Source organism: Aquarana catesbeiana, linkage group LG09 (assembly GCF_042186555.1).
Source record: "Aquarana catesbeiana isolate 2022-GZ linkage group LG09, ASM4218655v1, whole genome shotgun sequence".
Taxonomy (NCBI): Eukaryota; Metazoa; Chordata; class Amphibia; order Anura; family Ranidae; genus Aquarana; species Aquarana catesbeiana.
In genome coordinates, this window is record NC_133332.1 from 237,082,254 (window position 1) to 237,110,068 (window position 27,815).

General features: G+C 44.9%; 1 protein-coding gene across 2 annotated transcripts in view; it reads left to right on the forward strand.

The window, feature by feature from the left end:
- Nucleotides 1-24,566, forward strand: part of LOC141108403 (histo-blood group ABO system transferase-like) — a 270,783-nt gene extending 246,217 nt beyond the window's left edge. For both annotated transcript variants that reach the window (XM_073599990.1, XM_073599991.1), the window contains 2 exons: nucleotides 8,903-9,037; nucleotides 21,735-24,566. In XM_073599990.1, the coding sequence (XP_073456091.1) occupies nucleotides 8,903-9,037; nucleotides 21,735-22,458 (859 nt within the window). In that variant the 3' untranslated portion in view covers nucleotides 22,459-24,566. The remainder of the gene's footprint in view (nucleotides 1-8,902; nucleotides 9,038-21,734) is intronic.
- The last annotated feature ends 3,249 nt before the right edge of the window (nucleotides 24,567-27,815 follow it).

Genomic DNA, 27,815 nt, shown 5'->3' on the forward strand with positions numbered 1-27,815 from the left:
GGAAATTTGCCTGGTACAATCTGACGTCGGTGTACCAAAAGCAGATTGCCCACAAGTACTTGGCTGTGACACACCTAATTCTACACCTTCATTCCTCTCACTGCAGGTCTCAGAGAGGACTGAAGGTCTAGTGGGGTTGGAAATCTCAGCTGATGAGGAGCAAGGAGAGATCCTCTTTGTTCTTTGGTGTGGGTCTTTTAGATACGCTTGCCAACGAACTGCATGGCAGGTCAACATATGTCTGGTCAAGCATGTGGTACCCAAGCGGGAGATGTTTTGGCCACGCGAGATACGCTTGAGACATATGTTGCAAATAGCAACGGTGCGATCTGATGCACTCGTCTCAAAAAAGGCCCACACCAAAGAACTTTTTGAATAACGCGCAGAGACTGCAGCGCCCTGCACATGTGGAGCTTTGGGGTGTGATGCAGTCAATGTGCTGCCCTTAGGCTGGCCCCTGGAGGGCATCCTGCCTCGTTGGTGATGTGCCGCCGCCTCCTCCTCCTCCTCCTCTCTCCTATCAGGCACCCACGTTGAGTCAGTGACCTCATCATCCCCTCCCTCCTCATCACTGGAGCAAACCTGGCAGTATGCTGCAGCAGGGGGAGCATGACTGCCAGATTGCTGTCCTTCTTGGGCACCCCCTCTGTCCGTGCTCATGTTACTGCCTTCATCGAGCTCAGTATCGTCATCAGAGCCTTCCAAACGCTGGGCATCCTCCTGGAGCATGTACCCAACACTGTGGTCAAACAGTTCGAGGGAATCCTCATGAGGACATGGTGGAGCTAGGGAAGGAGTCACTGATGACATTGAGCTGAGGGAAGAGGCCGCTGCTTTGCCAGACAAAGCACCCTGGGCATGGGTGAGAGAGGATGAGGAGGATGAGGACGGCTTGGTCATCCACTCGACCAAGTCTTCCGCATGTTGCGGCTCAACACGGCCAGCTGCCGAAAAAAAGGCCAAGCGTGTCCCATGGCCACGTGCTGATGAGGATGCACCGTCTCCACGACCAGCACTAGACACAGAGCCTGCTTGCCCTCTCTTATTGGCTTGTGACTGTCTGCCTCTCCTTCTTGGCCTTCCAGACATACTAATGGCCTGTAGCTGCACTAAGCTGGGATAGAACACCTGTAATTTTCTTCAAGTAGCTTTATATACTGTAACCAGACAAGCCTGCCTGTCAGTAGGAAGATAACAGGAACGGATCTAGCTGAACACTGTGAGCAGGACGCACTGTACTAAATGTAAATAGTCTAGCTGCCTGACCGTGGTACTAATAGGATCAAATAGAACACCTGTAATTTTCTTCAGGTAGCTTTATATACTGTAACCAGACAAGCCTGCCTGTCAGTAGGAAGATAACAGGAACGGATCTAGCTGTACACTGTGAGCAGGACGCACTGTACTAAATGTAAATAGTCTAGCTGCCTGACCGTGGTACTAATAGGATCAAATAGAACACCTGTAATTTTCTTCAGGTAGCTTTATATACTGTAACCAGACAAGCCTGCCTGTCAGTAGGAAGATAACAGGAACGGATCTAGCTGAACACTGTGAGCAGGACGCACTGTACTAAATGTAAATAGTCTAGCTGCCTGACCGTGGTACTAATAGGATCAAATAGAACACCTGTAATTTTCTTCAGGTAGCTTTATATACTGTAACCAGACAAGCCTGCCTGTCAGTAGGAATTTAACAGGAACGGATCTAGCTGAACACTGTGAGCAGGACGCACTGCACTAAATGTAAATAGTCTAGAAGATAACAGGAACGGATCTACCTGAACACTGTGAGCAGGACGCACTGCACCTAATGTAAATAGTCTAGAAGATAACAGGAACGGATCTAGCTGAACACTGTGAGCAGGACGCACTGCACTAAATGTAAATAGTCTAGAAGATAACAGGAACGGATCTAGCTGAACACTGTGAGCAGGACGCACTGCACTAAATGTAAATAGTCTAGAAGATAACAGGAACGGATCTAGCTGAACACTGTGAGCAGGACGCACTGCACTAAATGTAAATAGCAGGAACGGATCTAGCTGAACACTGTGAGCAGGACGCACTGCACTAAATGTAAATAGTCTAGAAGATAACAGGAACGGATCTAGCTGAACACTGTGAGCAGGACGCACTGCACTAAATGTAAATAGCAGGAACGGATCTAGCTGAACACTGTGAGCAGGACGCACTGCACTAAATGTAAATAGTCTAGAAGATAACAGGAACGGATCTAGCTGAACACTGTGAGCAGGACGCACTGCACTAAATGTAAATAGCAGGAACGGATCTAGCTGAACACTGTGAGCAGGACGCACTGCACTAAATGTAAATAACAGGAACGGATCTAGCTGAACACTGTGAGCAGGACGCACTGCACTAAATGTAAATAGCAGGAACGGATCTAGCTGAACACTGTGAGCAGGACGCACTGCACTAAATGTAAATTGCAGGAACGGATCTAGCTGAACACTGTGAGCAGGACGCACTGCACTAAATGTAAATTGCAGGAACGGATCTAGCTGAACACTGTGAGCAGGACGCACTGCACTAAATCTAAATAGTCTAGAAGATAACAGGAACGGATCTAGCTGAACACTGTGAGCAGGACGCACTGCACTAAATGTAAATAGCAGGAACGGATCTAGCTGAACACTGTGAGCAGGACGCACTGCATTAAATGTAAATAGTCTAGATAGAAGATAACAGGAACGGATCTAGCTAAACTGAATACAGTGTATATATATATATGCAACACCTGGGATGCATATATATACACAATACACTGTAAGTGCAGCTAACTGACTGACTGTTCTGCCTAATCTTTCTAACTCAAATCAAATGACACTGTCTCTCTCTCTCTCTATCTCTCAGCACACCGGAACACACACTACACAGGGCCGCCGTGCAGGCGGCCTTATATAGTGTGGGGTGTGTACTAAATCCCCTGAGCCATAATTGGCCAAAGCCACCCTGGCTTTGGCCAATTACAGCTCTCTCTACTGACGGCGCTGTGATTGGCCAAGCATGCGGGTCATAGTGCATGCTTGGCCAATCATCAGCCAGCAATGCACTGCGATGCCGCAGTGAATTATGGGCCGTGACGCGCCACACGAATTTGGCGCGAACGGCCCATAACGTTCGCAATTCGTCGAACGATCGAACAGCCGATGTTCGAGTCGAACATGGGTTCGACTCGAACACGAAGCTCATCCCTATTGGTAAGCACTAGGTCTGATTGGAAGGTACATCCCTGTCTTAAACTGGGAACGTATCCATTTATCAAAAAAAGAAACTCAATGGATTTTTTTAACTGACACTCTTAGCCCGAAAGGGTTAAACATCGAACTCGATATTAATTGCTTTATCAGCGATTTTTAGGTTCACTAGAGTGGACAATTACACAATGGATTAGAGTTTTAATTGAGGGGTTCCTCATTCTGAGATTTCTGATCTGTTTTCTGTACAGATAACTTAATAACTATGCCCCGTTTGGATTACATATTTTTTTATTGTGTATGTACAATATGGAACTATGTGATACAGAGAGGTACTGTAGAATCTTTTATCAACTTCCGCTTTCTATCTACGTAGAATTTTAGATTATGCCATGCAGTTAATTTTAATCTGATTAGATTTTAACCATCATTATTTTTGTGATGTCCCAGAGAGATGACCAGTGTGTTGTGGTGGGTGGGCGGTCCCCCTGTCAGAACACAATAGCACAGTGGGGGGACTGCTGTGCTAACATCGCATAGTTAGTACAAAGACCTCCTCAGTTTTTTGGGGTTTTTTTTGGTTCATCCTGCTGGGTTGATCAAAAAAAATAACTTACTGTGTGTACTAAGCATTGCTTTGCCAGCTTTTCCCCAATTTTTTTGAGACTTGTTGCTACCATCAGTTTCAAAATTACCTTATTTTTTCCTTTTAAATGGTACATTTCTCAGTTTAAACATTTTATATATTTTTAATTTCTATTGTGAATAAAATATGGATATAATAATTTATGTGATTTGCAAATCATTGCATTCTATTTTTATGTAGATTTTACACAGCATCCCAACTTTTTGGAATTGGGGTTGTATTTTAAAATTAAAGCCATTTATCCAAACAGTATTATCGGGGGGGAGGGGGTTACTAAAACTGGTGCATACAGAATCTGATGCAGCTGTGCATAGTATCCTAACCAATCAGAATCCAGGTTTTATTGTCAAAGCCTATTTGAACAAGCTGAAGTTGGTTACTATGCACAGCTGCACCAGATTCTGTGTGCACCCGTTTTAGTAAATCTCCCCCTATATGTATATAATATATCATCAACTAAGTCTTCTGGATAAAGAAAAAAAATTTTAACACATAATAATACACATCTTAAAACAGAGGCATAACCATAACCTTCAGGGACCCAGTGCAAGAAACCATGAAGGGCCCCTGACCCGTAATATGATGGGGAGTATTGTGAAGGGATGGGGGGCAGTGTGATGGGGGCAGTATGATGGGGTATTTTGACAGGAGGGAGGCAGTGTGACCAAAGAAGGGTATCTGGAAAGTGTGACCGGAGGGGGGAGTGTGATAAGAGGGGGCACTGTGAAATAAGGGGGCGGTGTGACAGGAGGGGGCAGAAGGATGGGGGCAGTGTGACAGGAGGGGGCAGTATGACAGGGGGATATTGTGACAAAAGGGGGGCAGTGTGACAGGAAAAGGATACCTGGGAAGTATGACAGGAGGAGGGCAGTGTAATGAGGGAGCACTGTGAAAGGAGGGGGGCTGTGTAACAAGAAGGGGGCAGTATGATGGGGTAGTGTGACATGAGGGGGGTAAATATGTCAGAAGGGGGCAGTGTGACAGGAGGGTATTGTGCCAAGAGGGCAGTGTATCAGGGGAAAGAATGACAGGTGGGGCAGTATGATAGGTTGTGATGGGGAAATAGTATGACGTGGGTAGTGTGATAAAAAAGGGGCCAGTGTGACAGGTGGGGGGGCCAGTGTTGACAGGTGGGGGGGCCAGTGTTGACAGGTGGGGGGGCCAGTGTGACAGGTGGGGAGGTAGTGTGAACGGTGGGGAGGCAATGTGACAGGTGGGGAGGCAGTGTGACAGGTGGGGAGGCAGTGTGACAGGTGGGGGGCCAGTGTCACCGGTGACAGGTGGGGGGGCCAGCATTATAGGTGACAAACGGGGGCCAGGGTCACAGGTGACAGGTGGGGGGCCAGTGTTATAGGTGACAGGTGGGGGCCTGTGTCACAGGTGGCGGGCCAGTGTCGGGCTTACCTTACATGAGAAGTCTAAATGCAAGAAGCAGCAGCCCATGTGCTTCCTGGTGATGTCCACGGGATGTCCCTCCAGCGAGCACAGTTCATTTCTCAAGTGTCAGTGTATACAATGGAGAGGGGCCTCTGACCTGAGCACCTATCGGCAAGAGAGTACAAGCAGAGTGACAAACTTGTGCACTGAATCTGGTGCATGCTCGGGTCATAGGCCCCTCTCCTCTCCATTGTATACACTGACACTCGGGAAGTGAACTGTGCTCACTGGAGGGACATCCTGCGGACATCACATAGCTGCCGATCTCCCGCTCCTCTCCCCTGTATAGTTAGATGCCAGCCCAAGGTACAGCGGGAGGTGCAGGGTCTTGGAGCCCCCACAGTGGCGTGATGCCAGGGCCCAAGTGCGACTGTTGCGACTGTTGAGACCCGCCACTGTATTAAAAACACATAAAAATCATGTGTGATGAGAACCAACCTCTTTTCAATGTGTGCACTTATTTGGTCCCTTGACCTTTTCACCAAGCTTGTATCGGCAACTCACATTTATGTAAAAATTCCACATCCTGCAAGATCTGTATGTAACACCCTGGTCTTGAACAGGGATGCTGTCAAATCTAGTTTGCTAGGTGGTAACTTACCTGGCCAATTGTTAGGGGATCTTCTGATTCTTTGCCTAACTCTGAGTTTGATGCACCGCTCCCCTCTACCACTGGGTGGTATTGTCACCTATGGCATTGGGATGATAAGGTGCATATGAACTTGGAATATGAGTGGATAGGTTGCTCTAGCCAATTGGCAGGGGTTTTCTTTGACCCCATTGCCTGCTGGGAGAGCCTATTTATTTGGGAGCAGTCAGGTGATCGGGGGTTCAGCACCACCTGGTTGGCTGTCTGCGTGGACATGTGTTGAAAGCTCTCGGCTGCTAGGCCAGAATCCTGAGGCCTATCCAGGAGTTCCCTTGTTGCTAGGCAGTCTGAGGCCTACCCAGGATAAGAAGGAGCAGTGTAGGGTTGGGGCTTCATGTCGGGAGCCTAACCAAGTTGCACAGGTTCTACCAGCCGGAGAACCCCTCTTTGTCTGAGGTGAAGGGACAGAGTTGTTAACGGAGGACAACCATTCCTGTCACCAGAGGCAAAGCTTGAACCAAGGTCAGAAGTAAAGGGGAAACTGTCGCCATCAAGGGACAACGCTCCTTTTATTAGAGGCCAGAGTTTAGCATCTGAGAGAGTACCAGAGCAGCCTTATTTACTAACCGGGGATGGTGATGAAGTTGGGAAGTCTCAGTGGCAGTCAAGCCAGGGACCCAGCGGGATAGCGGGGGTGACGCTTGTAAGAGAATTCAGTCGTTGGGCTGAAGAGCGTGGGTGACTCTAGGAAGCTACAGCGGGAGGCTGTGAGATGGAGACCAGATCCTACCCAATGGGGATACCAAGTTTGGTATGTGTACAGATCTGTGTTGAAGTCAACCTACAAGTTTGGTTGCTAAGGGAAACAGTTTGGGGGCAGTTCAGCTTTAAGGTGTCCGGAGGGACATGTTCTCTAAATGGCTAGACCTGGGAGCAGGTGTAAATGGTTACTAAATAGACTCTAGGAAGGCACTGGTAGTCCCCCAACAAGTTATCTTTTGGAAGCGTTACAATACTTCATATACACTTATCAAGAGACCAAATAAGTGCACACATTGAGAAAGGGTTGGCGTTTATCAGGTATGAGCATACTTTTGTATATGTGTAGCACCCTGGTGTTTAGGCAGGGTTGCTCACAAAATTAGTTTGCCAGATAGTAAATGTTCTGGTTAATTGTTAGAAGATCCACTGATCCCTCTCTAATTCTGGAGTTGCTGCACCTTTTCTCTTCTGTCACTGGGTGGCACTGTTGCGGGTGACATTAGATCGACAAGGGCATAGCAAGGTCAGATTATGAATGATAGGGTATTTCTGTCTGTTTCTTTAGTTGGGTGGAGTCAGGTGATCAGGGTTCTGTGCCACCTGGACGGCTGTCTGGATGGACGTGTGTTATGTCGTCCAGGGTTGCTAGGCCAGAAGCCTGCGGCCTATCCTTGGGACACCTGGATGCTAGGCTGCCTGAGGCCTATCCAGGAGCAGGAGAAGCAGCGTAGGGTTGGGACTGCAGGACTGAAGTCCAACCGAGTTACAGAGGTTCCGCCGGATGAGGAAGCAGTTGTGGTCGGGGATAAAGGGGAAGCAGTCGCCACTAAAGGACCTTCCACCTTATTACCAGAGACTACTGTGAGTAAGCCCGAAGAAGTACCAGAGCAGTCTTCTCACCAGCAAGTGCCAAGTCAGGGACCCAGTGGGTTAGCGGGGGTGACGCTTGAGGAGTATACAGGGGGTTAGCTGTGGAAGAGCTCAGGGGATCCAGCAGGCAGCTGGGATCTGGAAGTCTAGTGAGAGACTGGGAACTCAGTGATTGAAGACCTACAGTGGGAAACTGTGAGATAAGAGAAGAACAGTATTCTGTGCCAAGTTCTGTGTGAAGATCTTTGGAAACTGTTAAAAGCTTAGTTGCCATAGGAGACAGCAGTCCTGCCAATACAGGAGTTGCATTCGGTTGGAGGCTTTGAACTGAATAGCTGTCTGCCTATTGTGTCTCGGAGTCTGCTAAATGTAATTGCATCTACCTAAGAGTGTCCTGGCCCTAACCTCCTCTCCCACATTCTTGTTAAGAGACAATAAATCTCTTCATTCGCATTCAAAAAGTGACTGGCGCCCATCACTTCATCTTGCATTACACCCACCATGCCTGGTAACCCACTCTACGAGGATAGATGTCAGCTCTCCCTGACTCTGGAGGTCACCATCAGGCCTCTAGAGGTCCGGGAGGCCACTACATATGTTTTATAGATGTGTTTTATTATGTCTAAATAAATTGTTGGTTTAACTTTATTCAGAAGACTTGGCTGAGGATATCTTGTATACATTCTGTATATAATACTGTTTGAGTTAAAATGTACTGTTTTGTAGTGGCCCTTTTCTGTTCCTGTCTCCTCCTAGTACCTGGGTTTCTCCAGGGACTCCGCCAAGCGCATCGAGACCCTTCGGGGTAAGACTGCGCTAAATCAAGATACCTCTCAACTCAACCTTGTGGGGATCAATAACACAAGCTGGTTTTACTTCAAATTTTTATTTGATTTTGCCTCCTGCATGTAAGTGGAGGAAGATTATATTTAGAAGTAAGAACTGAAGTATTAGTATAATATTTAACTTGTTGCTGACCCTTAAAGAAAAAGGATGGATGGCAAGATTGTTTTGTGATCACATAAGTAGAATGGTGTACATAAACCTCCTCTCCAAATCCCTGCTCCAGACATCTTCACTTTCTTGCTCTCGTCTTTTTGGTGTGCTGCTTTGAAACTGGCTGCTCCTTAGAGGTTCTTTTGTACCAAGGAAAGGGGGTGAAATCAAATTCTAGAAGGCTGCAGAGCACACAGAAAGCAGAACTTTGCGGATTAATATGTCTGGGTTGTGGAGCACAGTGGTAAATGTAAAATACATCTGTATACTTGCCTTAAATGATCTGTACATCTTATGAGCCTAGAGTTCTGTAAAATGTTATGTTTGCATGTCCTCTAAACTCCTCTAAACTCCATTACAATGTTCTCTTTGTGTTCTCTAGGAGGTCAGATGTCTTAATGGTAACACCCTGGCTTGCCCCAATCATATGGAATGGCAGTTATAACATAGATATTCTGAATGCACAGTTCCATCAGAGAAATGTCCGTGTTGGCATTACTGTTTTTGCTATAAAAAAGTAAGTAGAGAAAAAGTATAAAATCCTCTATTTTGGACTAGATTGTGTGGTAGCACTGTTAAAAGCAACTCATGAACAAGGAGGTGATGCCTTTGTGTAATGACATTGAGCATTGAAGGTGCAATATATTGGGAAACTACCAGTCAACAGAACTTCCTAAGTTAACAGGATTACATTTTATTAAATATAACGATGTTAGCGCAATAGAGAGAGCCCATAAAGTGCTTTGGTAACACAATGAGATCAATAGTTGAACAAGTGTGTCAACCTTTCAGGGGAAGGATCACAAGTCTTCTTCAGTAATGCTTACAACAGAAGATGGCCAAGCAGGTGAGTCACATGGCACAAGGTCAATATAACCTGCTAGCTTCACCCAAACACATAAAACTAAGCATAAGTAAAAACATGCATCTAGTACAGGAAACAGCTAATTGCTTCTTAGCAGATTAAACAACAAACAACCATACTGTTCTTTTTATAAAAAATGCAGTTTGAACATTTTGACCTTATAAGGGAACTATGATCAAATGAATTTATAACAGATTAGAAAAAACTATATTAACAAATGTGAATTGCAGTTTTGCCAACATACTGTATTTTTCCTGCTATTTTAGATAACTTTAAATACTATGATGGCATTATGCGATTGGTTTTACTCTTAACGGAGTCCCACTCTTTTGTTACCTTTATATATATTTTAATTTGGGAGTTACTATAAAATAACAAGAACAAGATTTTCCCAAGTTACTTAATTGGATTACATTACACACTGTATGACAATAAATACGTATTTATCGGAATATAACACGCACCCCAAGTTTAGGAGGGAATTTTAAGGAAAAAAATTTTTAGGAGGGAAGTTTAAGGAAAAAAAACTTACATTTAAATGCCCATCAATGCAGCCTTATCGGTGTCCATCTGCAGCCTTGTCAGTGTCATTGCAGCCTTGTCAGTGTCATTGCAGCCTTTTCAGTGTCAGTGCAGCCTTGCCCCGGTGTCCATTGCAGCCTTGTCAGTGCAGCTTTGCCCCAGTGCAGCCTTTCCCCAGTGGTCATTGCAGCCTTGTCAGTGCAGCTTTGCCCCAGTGCAGCCTTTCCCCAGTGGTCAGTGCAGCCTTGTCATTGCAGCCTTGCCCCAGTGCCCATTGCAGCTTTGCCCCAGCGCAGCCTTGCCCCCAGTGTCCATTACAGGGCTGGACAGATTTAAATATGTCGCCGAGATTGCAGGGGCTCGGCAGAGCGGAGCGAGCGCCTCCGAGATCACAGGGACTGGGCGGAGCTGAGATACACATAGCCGAGTGTACTCGGCTCTTCTCGGCGCCGCTCAGTCACTCCCAGTCCCGCCCTATGATGGACATAACACAGGTCCAATGGCGGGACTGGGCGTGACTGTGAGCGGAGCTGAGAAGAGCCGAGTACACTCAGCTATGTGTATGTCAGCGGCGATCGCTCCGCTCACAATCAGCGGGGATCGGTGTATAACATGCACCCACGATTTTCCCCTGATTTTAAGGGGAAAAAAGTGCGTGTTATACGCAGATAAATACGGTATGTATATTAGATGCACGAATAAAAGACATCTGAACTGTTAAAGCCAAAACATTTAGTGTTGGATTGAGTATGGAAGAATTAGAACCTCATGCCAGCGTTTTATTGCGGTCTGAGTTCCAGCTGGAAATATTTGCCCTCCCAATTTGTCCTTGTCAGCAGAACAGAAAGAAGTGAGAAATGTTATAGTTGTCACTGTGTATTGCCACCCCCAAAGAAGCCAATTGGTTATTTTGGGTTCTCTGTTCTGCGGCTTGGCCCTAAGAGCCACCTCAGCCCCTCTGGCACACCTGGTTGAATACAAATCACTGCAAGCATGTATAGAGACTCAAGTATAAAGAACCTTTACCTGGCCGTGAGCTGCTACCAGGAAAATCGACACATACCCATTTAGAGATAAATGCACTTAATGTGCATTCAATCTATTGGTATAAGTTTAGGATAAATGGCAGTAAAACATAAATGAGCACACAGCAGGTACATTTGAACAGTCTGCTAGACAGCGTAATAACTAAGCCAAAGTGACTAAGATCAGGTTCTATACCACTAACTCAATACTCAAAATCAATACGGATAATAGCAAATCAGCAATAAACAATGTAAATAAACGTTAAATGCAGTATGCGTGATACTACTACTACTGTGGTTTAGAGTACACTTCAAGTGATTTGCTGGGGTATGGTGCAGCATGTCCCAAGGGGCACCTCATTAAAGCCTCGTACACACAATCGGCTTTTTCGCAGACAAAATCTCGGACTTTTGTCTGAAGACGTGTGCCTGGATTTTGTCTTGCATACAAACGGCAAGGAATTGTCAGACAACAAACACGAACGTAGTGACATACTACGTGGTTTTTCAGCTCTTTAGTGCCACCCTGTAGGCTCCTTCTGCTAATTTTGTATTAGTGGAAGTTTGGTGAGTGTTTCGCGCTTTTCATTTCGCGCTTTTCATTTCGCGCTTTTCAGTTTGCGCTTTTTATTTCGTGCTTTTCAGTTCATTTCTGAACGGCCGTTTGTCAACCAGACATGTTGCGGAATTGGAGATAACGTGTTATTTATTATTGGCCTTGGAGTTATTGCTTTGAAGTCCAGTCCAGGAACAGGAGGAGGAGGCGTTCTTGGACCAAAAATTTGTTGCTTTATTAATCGTGACCAATTATGTCATATGCCTTTGCTGTAGGAGCTCCAGGAGAATAATCAAGATGATTTTCAGAATTATCTCCGGATGACGGACCCCTGCTTTCATCAACTCTTGGCATTGTTGACCCCCTAGATTAAGAAGCAGGACACATGCATGAGGCTTTTATTTTATTTTTTGGTTGAATAATGATTTGATTTGTTATATTTACTATATTTTTGGATGCATAGAATGCACTTTTTGGTTAAAGCGGAGTTCCACACAAAAATGGAACTTCCGCTTTTCGGAACCCTCCCCCCCTCCGGTGTCACATTTGGCACCTTTCAGGGGGGTGCAGATACCTGTCTAAGACAGGTATTTGCACCCACTTCCGGCATAGACTCCCATGGGAGTCTATGCCTCTTCCCGTCCCCACCGCGCTGTCTCCTGGGAACACACAGCTCCAAGGAGAGAGCGGGGACCACTTGGGACGCGCAGCGCGACTCGCGCATGCGCAGTAGGGAACCGGGAAGTGAAGCCGCAACGCTTCTCTTCCTGATTCCCTCACCTAGGATAGTGGCGGCAGCTGCCGAGAACCGAGCGGGTTCTCGGCGTCCCCTGCCGACATCGCTGGACCCTGGGACAGGTAAGTGGCCATGTATTAAAAGTCAGCAGCTGCAGTATTTGTAGCTGCTGGCTTTTAATATTTTTTTTTTTTTGGCGGTGTGGGTGAACCCCCGCTTTAAGTTCTGTTGGCAGATAGCATGTCTAATTTTATTTGTTTTCTTTTTTTAATGCACAATAAAAAAATTGTGGAGAATAATACTTGGCTATGTGTTTTACTTCAAATGACAGTTTGGGAGTAGGCAGTTGCATTTAAAAAAATACAATGTAAAATTGACAAGGGACACCAACATAGTTGTATCTTTGACCTTAAAAACTACGGGATAATGGTGTTGTGGTAACTTGCCCAAAAAAAAAAAAAGCATAATAATATTATTCCTTTGAAAATGCGTTTGCAATAACTCCATCAGTATCACCAGCAAAGCAGCTTCATTATTATCCCATTAAAGAAGAAGAGCATGTGCACTGCATTTCGAGATTTCATAATTTGCCACGTCACGGATGTTAATTCTCCATTATGAACGCTTGTTTACAAGACTGACCACTTCTGGCTTGTTCTTGCTTCCGAGCATGCGTGTTTGTACTTTGGACTTTTGTCCGATGGACTTGTGTACACACGCTCGGAAAATCTGACAACAGACATTTGTCCGCAGAAAATTTTAAAACCTGCCATCCAACATTTGTCCACGGAAAATCCGACAACAATTGTCCGATGAAGCGAACAAACGGTTGGATTTTCCACCAACATCCTGTCATCACACACTTCCCGTTGGAAAATCCGATCATGTGTACGCGGCTTAACTAAGCAAAGGGGCAAAAGGTCTCTGGGTAGCAACTGTTAAGGGGCAGTCTTTAGTCCTGAATCTTCAGCCAGATAAACGTTGGGACCCTGTAACCATTGACACTCTTTTTAGGTAGGTCAACAAGGCCTACAGACAGCACTATAGCCTTATAGAAGCTGGTTAGGTAGTTCCTAAAGGCTCATTTGGGGTAGCAAGTAATGGCTACAAGGCCCTCCCACCGGACCCAGTGAATCAACAGAAGTGGTGCCTCTGGATAGGAGTCTCCTCTGGGTTTCCCATGGCGACTCCTGTAGACAGTACAGCAGGTCTATATCTTGGCAGTGGCTTTGGCTCTCCACACTCATGTCACAGCTCTGCATGGTATGGTTTCCAGTGACACAGTTGCAATATATCTCACTCTTTGTAAAGGCACCCAGCAACATGGCCTTCTCACTCTCGCTATCTCCCCCCAAACGGAACTCCAGTAAAACTTGCCCAGGCAAAACTTCTTGCTCTCTCCTCCCTGTAAAACAGGGCTCTCTTGGAATTCATTTGTCCCCATTTGCTTGTGTAGCAGGGAGCTGGCTATCTTACCTGCAGTATCTGAAGACACTCTGCAACATTGTTGCTGTGAGACTGTTTCCCTCTAGTGCCAGCTAAGACTCTGTATCAGCACATTCTGTCAGCAGAGCGATTACCTCCACAGAGCAAAGAATACAGGAAATTGTACTCCCAGGACTCAAGTTTCACATTCAGATTGAACTGTATGGAACTACAAGTGCCAGCATGCTATTTGGGAAAAGGAACTAGAGACTCCATTTTGCTGATCTGAGGAGTTTTTCAGTCACCGCTCTGTATGAAACTTTACTGAGCAACCTTTGATCATACAGCTTGGTCTGTGTCAGCAGCGCTGAACTAAGGACTGCTTTTGGCTAATCTATGCCTATGTATCTACAGTCTACCACAAACTGGTTCATTCTCCACAAATAGTCCTTTCCAAAGAATGCGTCTGTCTAAATTGTGGAGGAGTAGGTCACTACTATCGAGAATGCCCTAGTCCGCTGAGGTGGACAGAAGACTGGCATGGACCGCAAAGAAGTAACCCAAGGATGGCGAGAAGGCCTGGGCCTTCACAAAGAACTTTCATTGATTCTACAAGAGAACATTGGAGGACACCTGCAGTGTATGCTGTTTCAGTGAGGAATTGGCCTCCAGAACAATGCCAGAAATGGACTTCTCAATGCCGGAAGCCAAAGAAAGCACGAGTTCACTCACACCAACCTGCTGTTCCAGATACTACCACAAAGCCTCCTGCCCAGTTGGTAGGCCCTTTGCCTATAGTGCCTGTTTTGATGGAAGGAATCTATACGAGGGCCATTCTTGATTCAGGTGCTCGGGTTACTTTGCTGACCAGAGACTTTTACTAGAGGTATTTGTCATATGTGCCCCTGCAAAAGTTGGAAGATATAGAGATCCAGGGTATTCAGATGGAGGATTACCCTTGTGATGGCTACCTGTGGATCAAGTTATCATGTGATCCATTGAGGGTTGGAAATAGGGATGGACGAATGGTTTGGCCCGAGCATAGGTTCGGGCCGAACTTTCGCTGATCAGACGTCAGCTGAACAGCTGAACAAATGGGTAGTTCAACGGTTTGTTCGGCCCCCCGAACCGACCACAATGCATTGTGGCGCTGAACAGTGCATTGCAAGCCCTCATTGGCTGAAGCAGTGAAAGCTTCAGCCAATCAGGGCACAGAGCACTGTCAGAGTCATGATTGGACACTGTCATCGTGAGTTTATCCAATCATGGCTCACAGTCTAAGTATTCTTTTCAATGGCAGCCATTTTCAGTGTGATTTCGGCGTGGAGAGAGATAGAACAGGGCTCTGTTCAATGTTATTAGTTAGTTAGCATGCTATACTGTGCTATTTTGCTTCAATTGTCAGTGTAGAATATTAGTTTAGTGTCAGTCTAGGGATAGTGTGAGTTTAGTGAGGAGGACCATCATTCAGCTTTGCATAGTGTGCAGCTAGAGTAGGGACAGCTCAGATAGTTTCACTGTAGTGTGGTGAGACCGTGTCATTCATAAATACAGTGGGGACAGAAAGTATTCAGACCACCTTACATTTTTCACTCTTTGTTATATTGCAGCCATTTGCTAAAATCATTTAAGTTCATTTTTTTCCTCCATTAATGTACACACAGCACCCCATATTGACAGAAAAACACAGAATTGTTGACATTTTTGCAGATTTATTAAAAAAGAAAAACTGAAATATCACATGGTCCTAAGTATTCAGACCCTTTGCTCAGTATTTAGTAGAAGCACCCTTTTGATCTAATACAGCCATAAGTCTTTTTAGAAAAGATGCAACAAGTTTTTCACACCTGGATTTGGGGATCCTCTGCCATTCCTCCTTGCAGATCCTCTCCAGTTCTGTCAGGTTGGATGGTTGTCACGTACCTGGTTGGAGGCCGAAATGCAGAGAGGGCTCCCCTTGCGGCTGAGTGCAGTACACCCCTGAAGTTGGGTACAGAGGGTGTAGTGCCCAGAGAAGCACAGGTTGCCAGATGGATTCCGGAGAGAAGAGCTGACTGTAGCAAAGTCCGTTATACAAGCCGGGATCAGGTACAGGAGAAGACAAGTCGGTAAAGCAAGCCAGGGGGTCAAACCAGGAGAGCAGATCGGACAGGTCAGGAACAAGCCGGGGTCACGACAGGAATCCAAACAGTAATTTGCACAGAGGCTCAGGAACACAGGAAGACTGACAAACCAGCAACTGCAGACACTATCAGACTTCCTTATATAGGCCCATGTGACCTGCTGGTAGAGATACTGGGTCCTAGAGCCCTTCTCCTGCCAGAGATGCTGGGTCCTAAAGTCCTTCTCCTGCCATAAGTGCTGGTAAAGATGCTGGGTCCTAGAGCCCTTCTCCTGCTGTTGGTGCCAGTTCTCCTATGGCCATTTCCCTGATAGTGCCCCCCCCAAGGGCCAGCCTCCGGCTGCCCCCACGGGCCAATGCTTCGGGATGTCTGCTGTGAAAGTCCCGCACAAGTCTAGGAGCATGCACATTGTTTGCAGGCTCCCAGGAATTGTTTTCGGGAGGGTACCCCCTCCATTTGATTAGATACTGGACTTGCCTACCCCTCCTCCGGCAATCCATAATGGCTTCAACCTCAAATTCTGTTTCCCCTTCTACCAAGACTGGAGGTGGAGGTGGCTCTTCTCTTCCAGGGAAGGAACTGGGTACAGCTGGTTTAAGCAGGGAGATGTGGAACACTGGATGGATCTTGTAAGTATTGGGTAGTGCCAGCTCTAAAGCCACCGGATTTATCAATCTTTTGATTTCAAAGGGACCAATAAATTTGGGTCCAAGCTTCCAGGAGGGACATGAGAGCTTGAGGTTTACTGAAGAAAGCCATACCTTGTCCCCAATCTTAAAGACAGGATTCCCTCTTTTTCTTTTACCATGGAACTTTTTATAGTCCTCTTGGGCTTTTTGCATGGCCTCCTGAAGCAACTTGTAGTTGGATTGAATGAACCTTAATCGATCCTGGACAGCGGGAGCAGATGTTTCAGGTATAGTATTTGGAAGGAAGGAGGGATTGAATCCATATTTCGCCCAGAAAGGGGACTGATTGATTGCTGCGTGCAAAGAGTTATTATATGCAAACTCAGCACAGGGAAGAAGGGAGATCCAGTCATCCTGCAAGCAGGTACAGAAACATCGAAGGTACTGTTCTAAGGTCTGGTTAGTCCTCTCTGTTTGACCATTGCTCTGAGGGTGGTAAGCTGAGAAAAGACACACTTCTATTGATAGAGACTTGCAGAGATCCCTCCAGAACTTGGAGGTGAACTGTACCCCTCTATCGGAGACAATACTATCCAGTAATCAATGTAATCTGACAATCTCTTTAATGAACATGTTTGCTGTGTACGAAGCGGAGGGTGTGCCAATCATCGTAAGGAAGTGTGCCATTTTGGAAATGATGGTGGTGCATCCCCCAGAGAGGGGCAGGTCTACTATAAAGTCCATGGATATTTTTTTCCAGGGTTGTTTAGGAATGGGTAATGGCCTCAAAAGTCCCCATGGCTTGGCATTGGAACTCTTGTTGCGCTGGCAAATGGTGCAAGAGTTCACATACTTTCTGCAGTCCTGTCTTAGGCTGGCCCACCAAAATGAGCGCTGAACAAGTTCAGTGGTTCTTCGTATCCCAAAATGCCCCGCAAGTTTATGGTCATGTGACATCTTTAGAACCTGGAGTCTGACCGGCTGGGGAACAAAAATGTTATCCTGGTGCCACAGAAATCCATCTTGGTTTCTCAGTGAGGACACTTCTGATCCAGAGCACTGGGTTGAGGCTTGCTTGATTAAGATCTTTAAGTCAGGTTGGATAAGCAAAAAATTCTGGGTGGATAGGATCATACTTGGCTCTGTCGTTTCAGTGGTGTCCGGAAACATTCGGGAGAGTGCATCTGCCTTCCCATTCTTGGAACCTGGCCGATATGTAAGATGGAAATTGAACCTGGAGAAGAACAGAGCCCAGCGGGCTTGTCGGGGTCTTAAACGTTTGGCTGTCCTGAGGTACTCCAGGTTCTTATGGTCTGTAAAAATCATAATGGGATGAGCGGCACCCTCCAATAAGTACCTCCATTCTTCTAAGGCAGATTTATTGGCCAGAAGTGCTGGTAAAGATGCTAGGTCCTAGAGCCCTTCTCCTGCGGTTGGTGCCAGTTCTCCTATGGCCATTTCCCTGACAATGGTAAACGTTGGTGGACAGCCATTTTTAGGTCTCTCCAGAGATGCTCAATTGGGTTTAAGTCAGGGCTCTGGCTAGGCCATTCAAGAACAGTCACGGAAGTTGTTGTGAAGCCACTCCTTCGTTATTTTAGCTGTGTGCTTAGGGTCATTGTCTTGTTGGAAGGTAAACCTTCGGCCCAGTCTGAGGTCCTGAGCACTCTGGAGAAGGTTTTTGTCCAGGATATCCCTGTACTTGGCCACATTCATCTTTCTCTCGATTGCAACCAGTCATCCTGTCCCTGCAGCTGAAAAAAAAACCCCCACGGAATGATGCCACCACCATGCTTCGCTGTTGGGACTGTATTGGACAGGTGATGAGCAGTGCCTGGTTTTCTCTACACATACCACTTAGAATTAAGGCCAAAAAGTTCTATCTTGGTCTCATCAGACCAGATAATCTGATTTCTCACCATCTTGGAGTCCTTCAGGTGTTTTTTTAGCAAACTCCATGCGGGCTTTCATGTGTTTTGCACTAAGGAGGGACTTCCGTCGGGCCACTCTGCCATAAAGCCCCGACTGGTGGAGGGCTACAGTGATGGTTGACTTTCTACAACTTTCTCCCATCTCCTGACTGCATCTCTGGAGCTCAGTCACAGTGATCTTTGGGTTCTTCTTTACCTCTCTCACCAAGGCTCTTCTCCCCCGATAGCTCAGTTTGGCCAGACGGCCAGCTCTAGGAAGGGTTCTGGTCGTCCCAAACGTCTTCCATTTAAGGATTATGGAGGCCACTGTGCTCTTAGGAACCTTAAGTGTAGCAGAAATTTTTTGTAACCTTGGCCAGATCTGTGCCTTGCCACAATTCTGTCTCTGAGCTCTTCAGGCAGTTCCTTTGACCTCATGATTCTCATTTGCTCTGACATGCACTGTGAGCTGTAGGGTCTTATATAGACAGGTGTGTGGCTTTCCTAATCAAGTCCAAGCAGTATAATCAAACACAGCTGGACTCAAATGAAGGTGTAGAACCATCTCAAGGATGATCAGAAGAAATTGACATCACCTGAGTTAAATATGAGTGTCACAGCATGTGATATTTCAGTTTTTCTTTTTTTCTTTTTTAATAAATCTGCAAAAATGTCAACAATTCTGTGTTTTTCTGTCAATATGGGGTGCTGTGTGTACATTAATGAGGAAAAAAAATGAACTTAAATCATTTTAGCAAATGGTTGCAATATAACAAAGAGTGAAAAATTTAAGGGGGTCTGAATACTTTCCGTCACCACTGTACATTAGGCTGCTTTCACACTGGGGCGGTAAGGGGCGTCGGCGGTAAAACAGCGCTATTTTTAGAGCTGTTTTACCGCGGTATTCGGCCGCTAGCGGTGCGGTTTTAACCCCCCGCTGGCGGCCGAAAGGGTTAAAACCACTTGTATAGCGTGGCTATAGCCGTGGTATTGCCGCGGTATAGCCGCGCTGTCCCATTGATTTCAATGGGCAGGAGCGGTGAATACACCGCTCCTTCACCGCTCCAAAGATGCGGCTGGCAGGAGTTTTTTTCTTCTCCTGTCAGCGCACCGCTTCAGTGTGAAAGCCCTCGGGCTTTCACACTGAACAAACAGCGGAGGCTGTTTTGGGGCGGTTTGCAGGCGGTATTTTTAGCGCAATAACGCCTACAAACTGCCCCAGTGTGAAAGGGGCCTTAGTGTAGAGTAGGGACAGCTCATATATTTTCAGTGTAGTGTAGTGAGACCGTGTTAGTAATCTTGACATTAGTGTATAGCTAGAGTAGGGAAAGTTTAGCTAGCATCAGTGTAGTGACGGTTGAACATCGTCTATTTGATTGCGTTACTCCCAGTTTCATGCCAATTACTTCTGTGTGCGTTACTGCCAGTTTAACGTCATATCGTACATTTTCTCTTTCCTACAACACATCTAGATTTTTTTAAGGTACACATACTGTAGTACTACATAGATTATAGTAGGTCTGAAACAATTGCACAATCAGATTTTTATGTATTTGGCCACCTTTAGCAGATACCAAAGTGAAGTTAATGGTATTATGTTTCCTGGGTCAGAGATGGGCTTCTAGGCACTCAAGAGCTCCAATTAGGGCAATGCAGGAGGAAGAGGAGCTGTGTGCAGATAGTCCCAATACTAAAGAAGACAGCAGTAGTTGAGCAAGGTTTTCTAACTGATCCTTTTCCTCACCAAGAATACTCATTCAGGACTACCTTGTGCTGCCCTGAAGATATCAAATCATTGCCTAATCCAACAAAAAAGACTGCATTGGAAGATTGCTGATTACTCTCTCAGGGGCTTAAATAGAAAGAAAACGCACAAGTCTAGTATAGTATTTTTTATAAACCTTTAATAAAGTTAAAGTGTTTGTTACCCCACCACTTCATATTCTTGATCTCTGCTTGCTGTACCATGTACTGGTATGCAAAAATATCCTGTTCTCTTCGTATTGCTTCCTTTGTGTGAAATCCCTGGTGTTCCATCTAGTCCCCTTGCTTTCCTATTATAAACTGACCACAATAAGCAGGAGAGCACACCTTGTCAGTTCTCTAGCTATGCTGGAAACTCAGCCTGCTCTCCTCCAATGATCAGTTTGTCCTGACATGCCTCCCCCCCCCCACCAGCTCTTATGCAGCTGAAAGCAGAGGGAATATGATCAATTATAAAAAGAAGACTAGGGTATTTTATAAGGTTTTTTTTTTAATCTATACAAAAATGTTTTGCTTTTCATTTCCATTTTAAACTGAATTAGTTTTTTTTCAAGGTGATCATTTACAATCACTTAAGGTATTACTCTCATATATAAGTATAAATGTACTGGGCATGTATTAATGTACCAGTCTGAGTTTTGCAATTTTCCTCCATGTGGTCATTCTTTTGTTGGAATTTGGAGACCCTCTAGTCTTTTATAGTATTTGTATATTATCTGCTTTACCATTAGTGTATTTTTTCTAGCATTTTGTTGTCTTTTACTCTTTAGCATTTTTTTATGTTGCATATCCATTTGTCTTTCTTTTTTTTTTTTTTTTTTTTGTTTATTTGCGAATGTTATTGGAAGAAATAGGACAAAACTTTGTTTCCCCTGGCAACTATCAGTGAGCTCAATTATATTATATTTCTTAATATCTAAGGGAACCGTTACTGTAGTGGGGTTCCAGTAACACCTGGGCATTGCAGGTACAGTGCATTAAAAGAAAAATCCTCTTTGCTGCATCTTTGATTTCCCGCAAAATTTACATTATACTGTATACGGTAATTAAGTAAAATGGTGTAAAATGCACTACACCTACAATATGCCACACCCCCAATTCCATATAACTAATACGTGTGAATAGGGCCTTAAGGCCAAATTATTGGCTAATCTTTTTTCACAAGATCCCCCGAAAGGTGGAATAAACAAAAAGAGCTGTAGCTGCAATTCTCACCCTCTCTGTTGCTGCCCTGCAGAAATTCTTTTTTGCTTTTAGATGGCTGAGGACATACCATGAGTGCAGGGTATCATGTACTTGGCCCCCAAGGGGATGTCATCTCAGTGCATTGACCTGACAGTGTAATGATACAGAGAGCGTTGTTGACACCATCATGTCAGATACCCTCTCTATTGAGGACCACTGGCAAAGAGTAAAAGTACCCCCTGTGTCACATGACTTACGAGAAGATATCTACAAGAATTCTAAAAATAATAGCAAAAAAAACAGCTAAGAAGCCTCAAGGGGGTGGGGGGACAGCAGTGGAGGTGCGGAATGAGAGCTAATAAGTCACATCAATTTATTACTAATGGGGTCATCGAAATGTCTCTTACAAGGTGCGCCCTGCTATATCTATTTTAAAAATGTCTGAATATGATGCGTTGATCTTTTTTTTTTCAGGTATACAGTCTTCATCAAGACCTTCATTGAAACTGCTGAACAGTTCTTCATGGTGGGGCATAAAGTCAACTATTATGTATTTACTGACCGTGCTAATGACATTTCCAATTTCACTCTTTCTGAGGGGAGGCAGTTGGTCATCTTGGAAGTTATCAGTTATAAACGATGGCAGGAAGTGTCCATGAGGCGTATGGAGATGATCCGTGATTATACATATCAACGTTTCTACAAAGAAGTGGATTATTTGGTTTGTGTGGATGTAGACATGAGGTTCAATGACTTTGTTGGGGTGGAAATATTAAGTGATGTATTTGGCACATTACATCCTGGTTTTCACAATGCACAACGTGGCGCTTTCACTTACGAGCGAAGACAGCAGTCAACAGCTTACATTCCTAGAGATGAGGGGGATTTTTATTATGCAGGAGGATATTTTGGCGGTACAGTGGAAGAAGTCTACAAATTGACTAACTTCTGCCATAACGCCATGATGACTGATAAGAACAACAGCATCGAAGCCGTTTGGCATGATGAAAGCTACCTAAATAAGTATTTTCTTTACCACAAGCCAACCAAGATCCTGTCCCCAGAATATCTGTGGTTCAATAGCATGGGTGTTCCACAGTTCCTCAAGAGAAGACGGTTTCTTGCCGTTCCCAAAAATCACAATGCAATTAGGAATAAAAGGGCATTGCAGAAGAATCCTGGATACCAAAAAGTTTAGATTTAAAAATTATTGTAAAATTATTGTATCAAATCATGTCTGCAATCAAAGAATTCCACGCATTTAAAATGGTTAGGGTAAGGTATGTTAATACATACACCTGAATCTGCTGTTACCATGGTCTACCACTACTTAAAGACTCATGCCAAAAGTATGTTCTTGGAGGAAGGAATGCTTGCTGAGGGAGTAGTACACTTGCCTTGTGGGGTAGAACCTTATGTGATATTTTTATGGGAACCCTACCTTACCTCACTTTGCCCCTTTCCTACCCAAAAACTGTTGCTATGAAATTTTGTTTTCTTTGTTGAAGAGAAGCACAAAGTGTGTTTTTTTTTTTTTTTTTTTGCTGGTTTCCGTTATCTACAGAAAGGGATAATGCCAACAAACTTGCAGAATGATTTACCTTTTGTGTTGTAGCTAAAGAGGAACTGACACAGCAGCATGCAAACTTTGCTCACTGCTTTCTTCCTGTCCCTCTGATTTACCCCATTAGAAGTCTATGCACAAGGCACTTCTGGATTTATTTGGTGAGTGTCACCATTGTCTTTTGTACAAGTTTTTTTAGCCTTACTACTGTCTACAGAGCAACATCCCCAACATCCCGAAAAGAGGGGAACAGAGATGGTTTAACAAGTTAAAAGACGCTTTTAAATGAGTGACAAGCTATCCTTTATGTATAAGATTTTGCAAGCAGCAAGTTAAAGCAGAACTCCAGTAAGTAATTATCTCCCCCACCCCTTTTTCTTGGTCAGTGCAAGCTATTTTTAAAAAGAACACTAAAACCTTATAAACAGACTATAAAGTTGTGGTCACGTGACCACTCTGACCCTACTTTCCCCACTGTTCTCTGGATGGGTGGACAGCAGCAGCTCTCAACCTGCTGCCATGAGTAGTGTGGAGAGCAATGAGGGGGGGGAGCGTTAACAAAACTGTGTAAGGAGACCAGAAATGGCTATGTGATACTTACTGTTGCACAGCTGGGAGTTTAATCCATGACATTGATGAATTGACTAAATGAAGCTCTCATGCAAACAAGGAGAGTCAGAATCACTGTACCCTGTGCTAACCCCCCTAGGTAGTACATTTTAAACTGGAGTTCCTCTTTAAACTTGGTTATGCTTTTTAGCCACCTTGGTCTCCAATAGTAAATTTCTTTTTTTCATAAACTGAAAACCATAAAAATCTTTACATAAATATGGCACCAAAAAGAATCTTTTTCCCTACGGTGATTCAAATTCAGAGTTGCTCATGTCTAATGTACCAACTGTGGTTAACCATCCCAGCCATTAATTCTGGGAACCATCCAGCCATGAATATAAGAATTACCCGGTCACAAACTATAGGAAACTATCCAACCACCCCATTCAGTGGGACGATCCCTTGCACACAATTGTGAGACTAAAAATGTGGCGCTAAAAAATGAAAAATGAGGCTACCTGAAACAAGTAGTGCTTGCTGCGGGAGTAGTACACTTCTCTTAAGACGAAACGCGTAGGGTTAATACGCCACCATGGGCACTTTTTACTGCGCTTTTTCCACTTTTGCTGCTGTGTTATTTGTACATTTTAACTGCTTATTTTTGGATATCTGTTTTATTTGATACGAATAAATCCCAACATACGAATTTACACTATGTGGAGACTACTTTTTTTCCCCACATACCTCCTGATGTCCCTTTGAGCTGGAGGAAAGCTCCCAGGAAGCCGATAGCGGTTTGGCTGATGTAGCCATCTTTCATCCATCTCCCTTGTTTGGCGTCTTTGAGATCCAGCCGGAGGGTTTACTGTGGAGTCCGTCCGTGAGTTCCTCTTCAAGTCTCTGATACTACGCCTTACTGACCCACCGCCGTATGGTGAGTTGGCTCCACCACTCCCGGTAAGGGTACCTTATTCTCCCTTTATCCCTTCGATGGTTTCAGCACTCCTGGGTGTATACCCACCACCGAATTAATCTACTTTGAAGATCGTTGATTTTATTTGAAGATATTGCCTCAGTCCTTCCTTCCTATTATCACCATCTTTTGGGACTTTTATATTGCCATTTGTCACTTATTCACACATTGTTTTATTCATGCTTTTGCTTGTCTTTATTAGTCACTTAATTTTTTGGTGTGCACTTTTCTTGCATTGAACTTTATATATATATATATATATATATATATATATATATATATATATATATATATATATATACTCATTCACACTTATCTATAAATATATAATATTTATTTATATTATATGTAATACCCGATGATGGTCTATAGTGAGTGATTCGCTGCTGCACAACATCACTTCCCTTATTTCGTCTCATGGTGTTTACTTAATATTCACACACGTTTGTTTTTGAGAGAAACTACTTGTTTCAGGTAGCCTCATTTTTCATTTTTTAGCGCCACATTTTTAGTCTCACGTTCCCATTACAATTAGTCATATTGTTGTGTTGGCTGCTTTTGTACTATAGGTTGGCGCAGTATTTTATACCTTTTTATTTTCCTTGCACACAATTGGCTAATGTAATTGGGAAACGGTAACATTTCTGGAAGTTTTTACTTCTGTCTGTGACCCCATTGGCGAGATTTTCCCTTAATACCTGTCCTTGTGACACTGATGCCAATCCTAGAAATGAAGGGTTAGGATGTCACAATAAAGCACAATAAACCCATTGTCAGAAATTCTAACCCTTGCTTTCTTTTTGTTTGTATGTGTCCTGACACGAAGTGAGGATAAACTTACCTAATGGGGACAAAAAAATGATTTTTATATATTTTGTATAGAAAATATATTAAAAGGTGTTATCTAGAGTTGAGATTTAATCACTGAATTTTACTATAAGTAGACTTCAAAAGTAATTAAGGTTGCTAGAACTTCAGCACACTGTATTTTAAAGCTAAATGCTAGGCAAACACCTAAATGCACAGTTGAAACAAATGTGTTTGAGGTATTTTTTTCTGCCAAAGGACTTGTAATTCTGTGTACCGTATATACTCGAGTATAAGTCGATCCGAGTATAAGTCGAGGCCCTAATTTACCACCAAAAAATGGTCAAAAATGATTGACCCGAGTATAAGACGAGGGTGAGAAATGCAGCAGCTACTGTAAGTGGAAAAAGAGGGTCAACAATGCCCATCTGCAGCTGTATACCTCCCTGTGTCCTGGTGCATGTGTCATGTACCTGTGTCCTGTGTAGGGATGAGCCGAACACCCCCCTGTTCGGTTCGCACCAGAACATGCGAACAGGAAAAAAGTTCGTTTGAACACGCGAACACCGTTAAAGTCTATGGGACACGAACATGAATAATCAAAAGTGCTAATTTTAAAGGCTTATATGCAAATTATTGTCATAAAAAGTGTTTGGGGACCTGGATCAATGCAAAAAAAAGTTTTAAAAATGGCCGTTTTTTCAGGAGCAGTGATTTTAATAATGCTTAAAGTCAAACAATAAAAGTGTAATATCCCTTTAAATTTCATAGCTGGGGGGTGTCTATAGTATGCCTTTAAAGGGGCGCATGTTTCCCGTGTTTAGAACAGTCTGACAGCAAAATGACATTTCAAAGGAAAAAACCCATTTAAAACTACTCGCGGCTATTGCATTGCCGACAATACACATAGAAGTTCATTGATAAAAACGGCATGGGAATTCCCCACAGGGGAACCCCGAACCAAAATTAAAAAAAAAAAAATGACGTGGGAGTCCCCCTAAATTCCATACCAGGCCCTTCAGGTCTGGTATGGATATTAAGGGGAACCCCGGCCAAAATTTAAAAAAAAAATGACGTGGGGTTCCCCCTAAATTCCATACCAGACCCTTCAGGTCTGGTATGGATTTTAAGGGGAACCCCGCGCCAAAAAAAAAAAAACGGCGTGGGGCCCCCCCAAAACTCCATACCAGACCCTTATCCGAGCACGCAACCTGGCAGGCCGCAGGAAAAGAGGGGGGGGCGAGAGTGCGCCCCCCCCTCCTGAACCGTACCAGGCCACATGCCCTCAACATTGGGAGAGTGCTTTGGGGTAGCCCCCCAAAACACCTTGTCCCCATGTTGATGAGGACAAGGGCCTCATCCCCACAACCCTGGCCGGTGGTTGTGGGGGTCTGCGGGCGGGAGACTTATCGGAATCTGGAAGCCCCCTTTAACAAGGGGACCCCCAGATCCCGCCCCCCCCCTGTGTGAAATGGTAAGGGGGTACTTACCCCTACCATTTCACTAAAAAACTGTCAAAAATGTTAAAAATGACAAGAGACAGTTTTTGACAATTCCTTTATTTAAATGCTTCTTCTTTCTTCTGTCTTCCTTCATCTTCTTCTTCTGGTTCTTCCTCCGGCGTTCTCCTCCAGCATCTCCTCCGCGGCATCTTCTATCTTCTTCTCCTCGGGCTGCTCCGCACCCATGGCATGGGGGGAGGCTCCCGCTCTTCTCTTCATCTTCTTTTTCTCTTCTTCTCTTCTTCATTTTCTTCTCTGGGCCGCTCCGCATCCATGCTGGAATGGAGGGAGGCTCCCGCTGTGTGACGGCGTCTCCTCGTCTGACGGTTCTTAAATAACGGTGACTTGACGGGACTTCCCTGTGACGTCACGATCACGATGTCCCGTGGGTCAGAGGGGGGCGGGGTCACGGGTGGCCCCACCCCCGTTATTTAAGAACCGTCAGACGAGGAGACGCCGTCATACAGCAGGAGCCTCCCTCCATGCCAGCATGGATGCGGAGCGGCCCGGAGAAGAAAATGAAGAAGAGAAGAAGAGAAGAAGGAAGAAGAGAAGAAGATGAAGAAGAAGATGAAAAGAAGAGCGGGAGCCTCCCCCCATGCCATGGGGGTGGAGCGGCCCGAGGAGAAGAAGATAGAAGACGCCGCGGAGGAGATGCTGGACGAGAAAGCCGGAGGAAGAACCAGAAGAACCAGAAGAAGAAGAAGATGAAGGAAGATAGAAGAAAGAAGAAGAATTTAAATAAAGGAATTGTCAAAAACTCTTGTCATTTTTAACATTTTTGACAGTTTTTTAGTGAAATGGTAGGGGTAAGTACCCCCTTACCATTTCACACGGGGGGACGGGATCTGGGGGTCCCCTTGTTAAAGGGGGCTTCCAGATTCCGATAAGCCCCCCGCCCGCAGACCCCCACAACCACTGGCCAGGGTTGTGGGGATGAGGCCCTTGTCCTCATCAACATGGGGACAAGGTGTTTTGGGGGGCTACCCCAAAGCACCCTCCCAATGTTGAGGGCATGTGGCCTGGTACGGTTCAGGAGGGGGGGCCGCACTCTCGTCCCCCCCTTATCCTGTGGTCTGCCAGGTTGCGTGCTCGGATAAGGGTCTGGTATGGATCTTTGGGGGGACCCCACGCTGTTTTTTTGGGGTTTTTTTGGC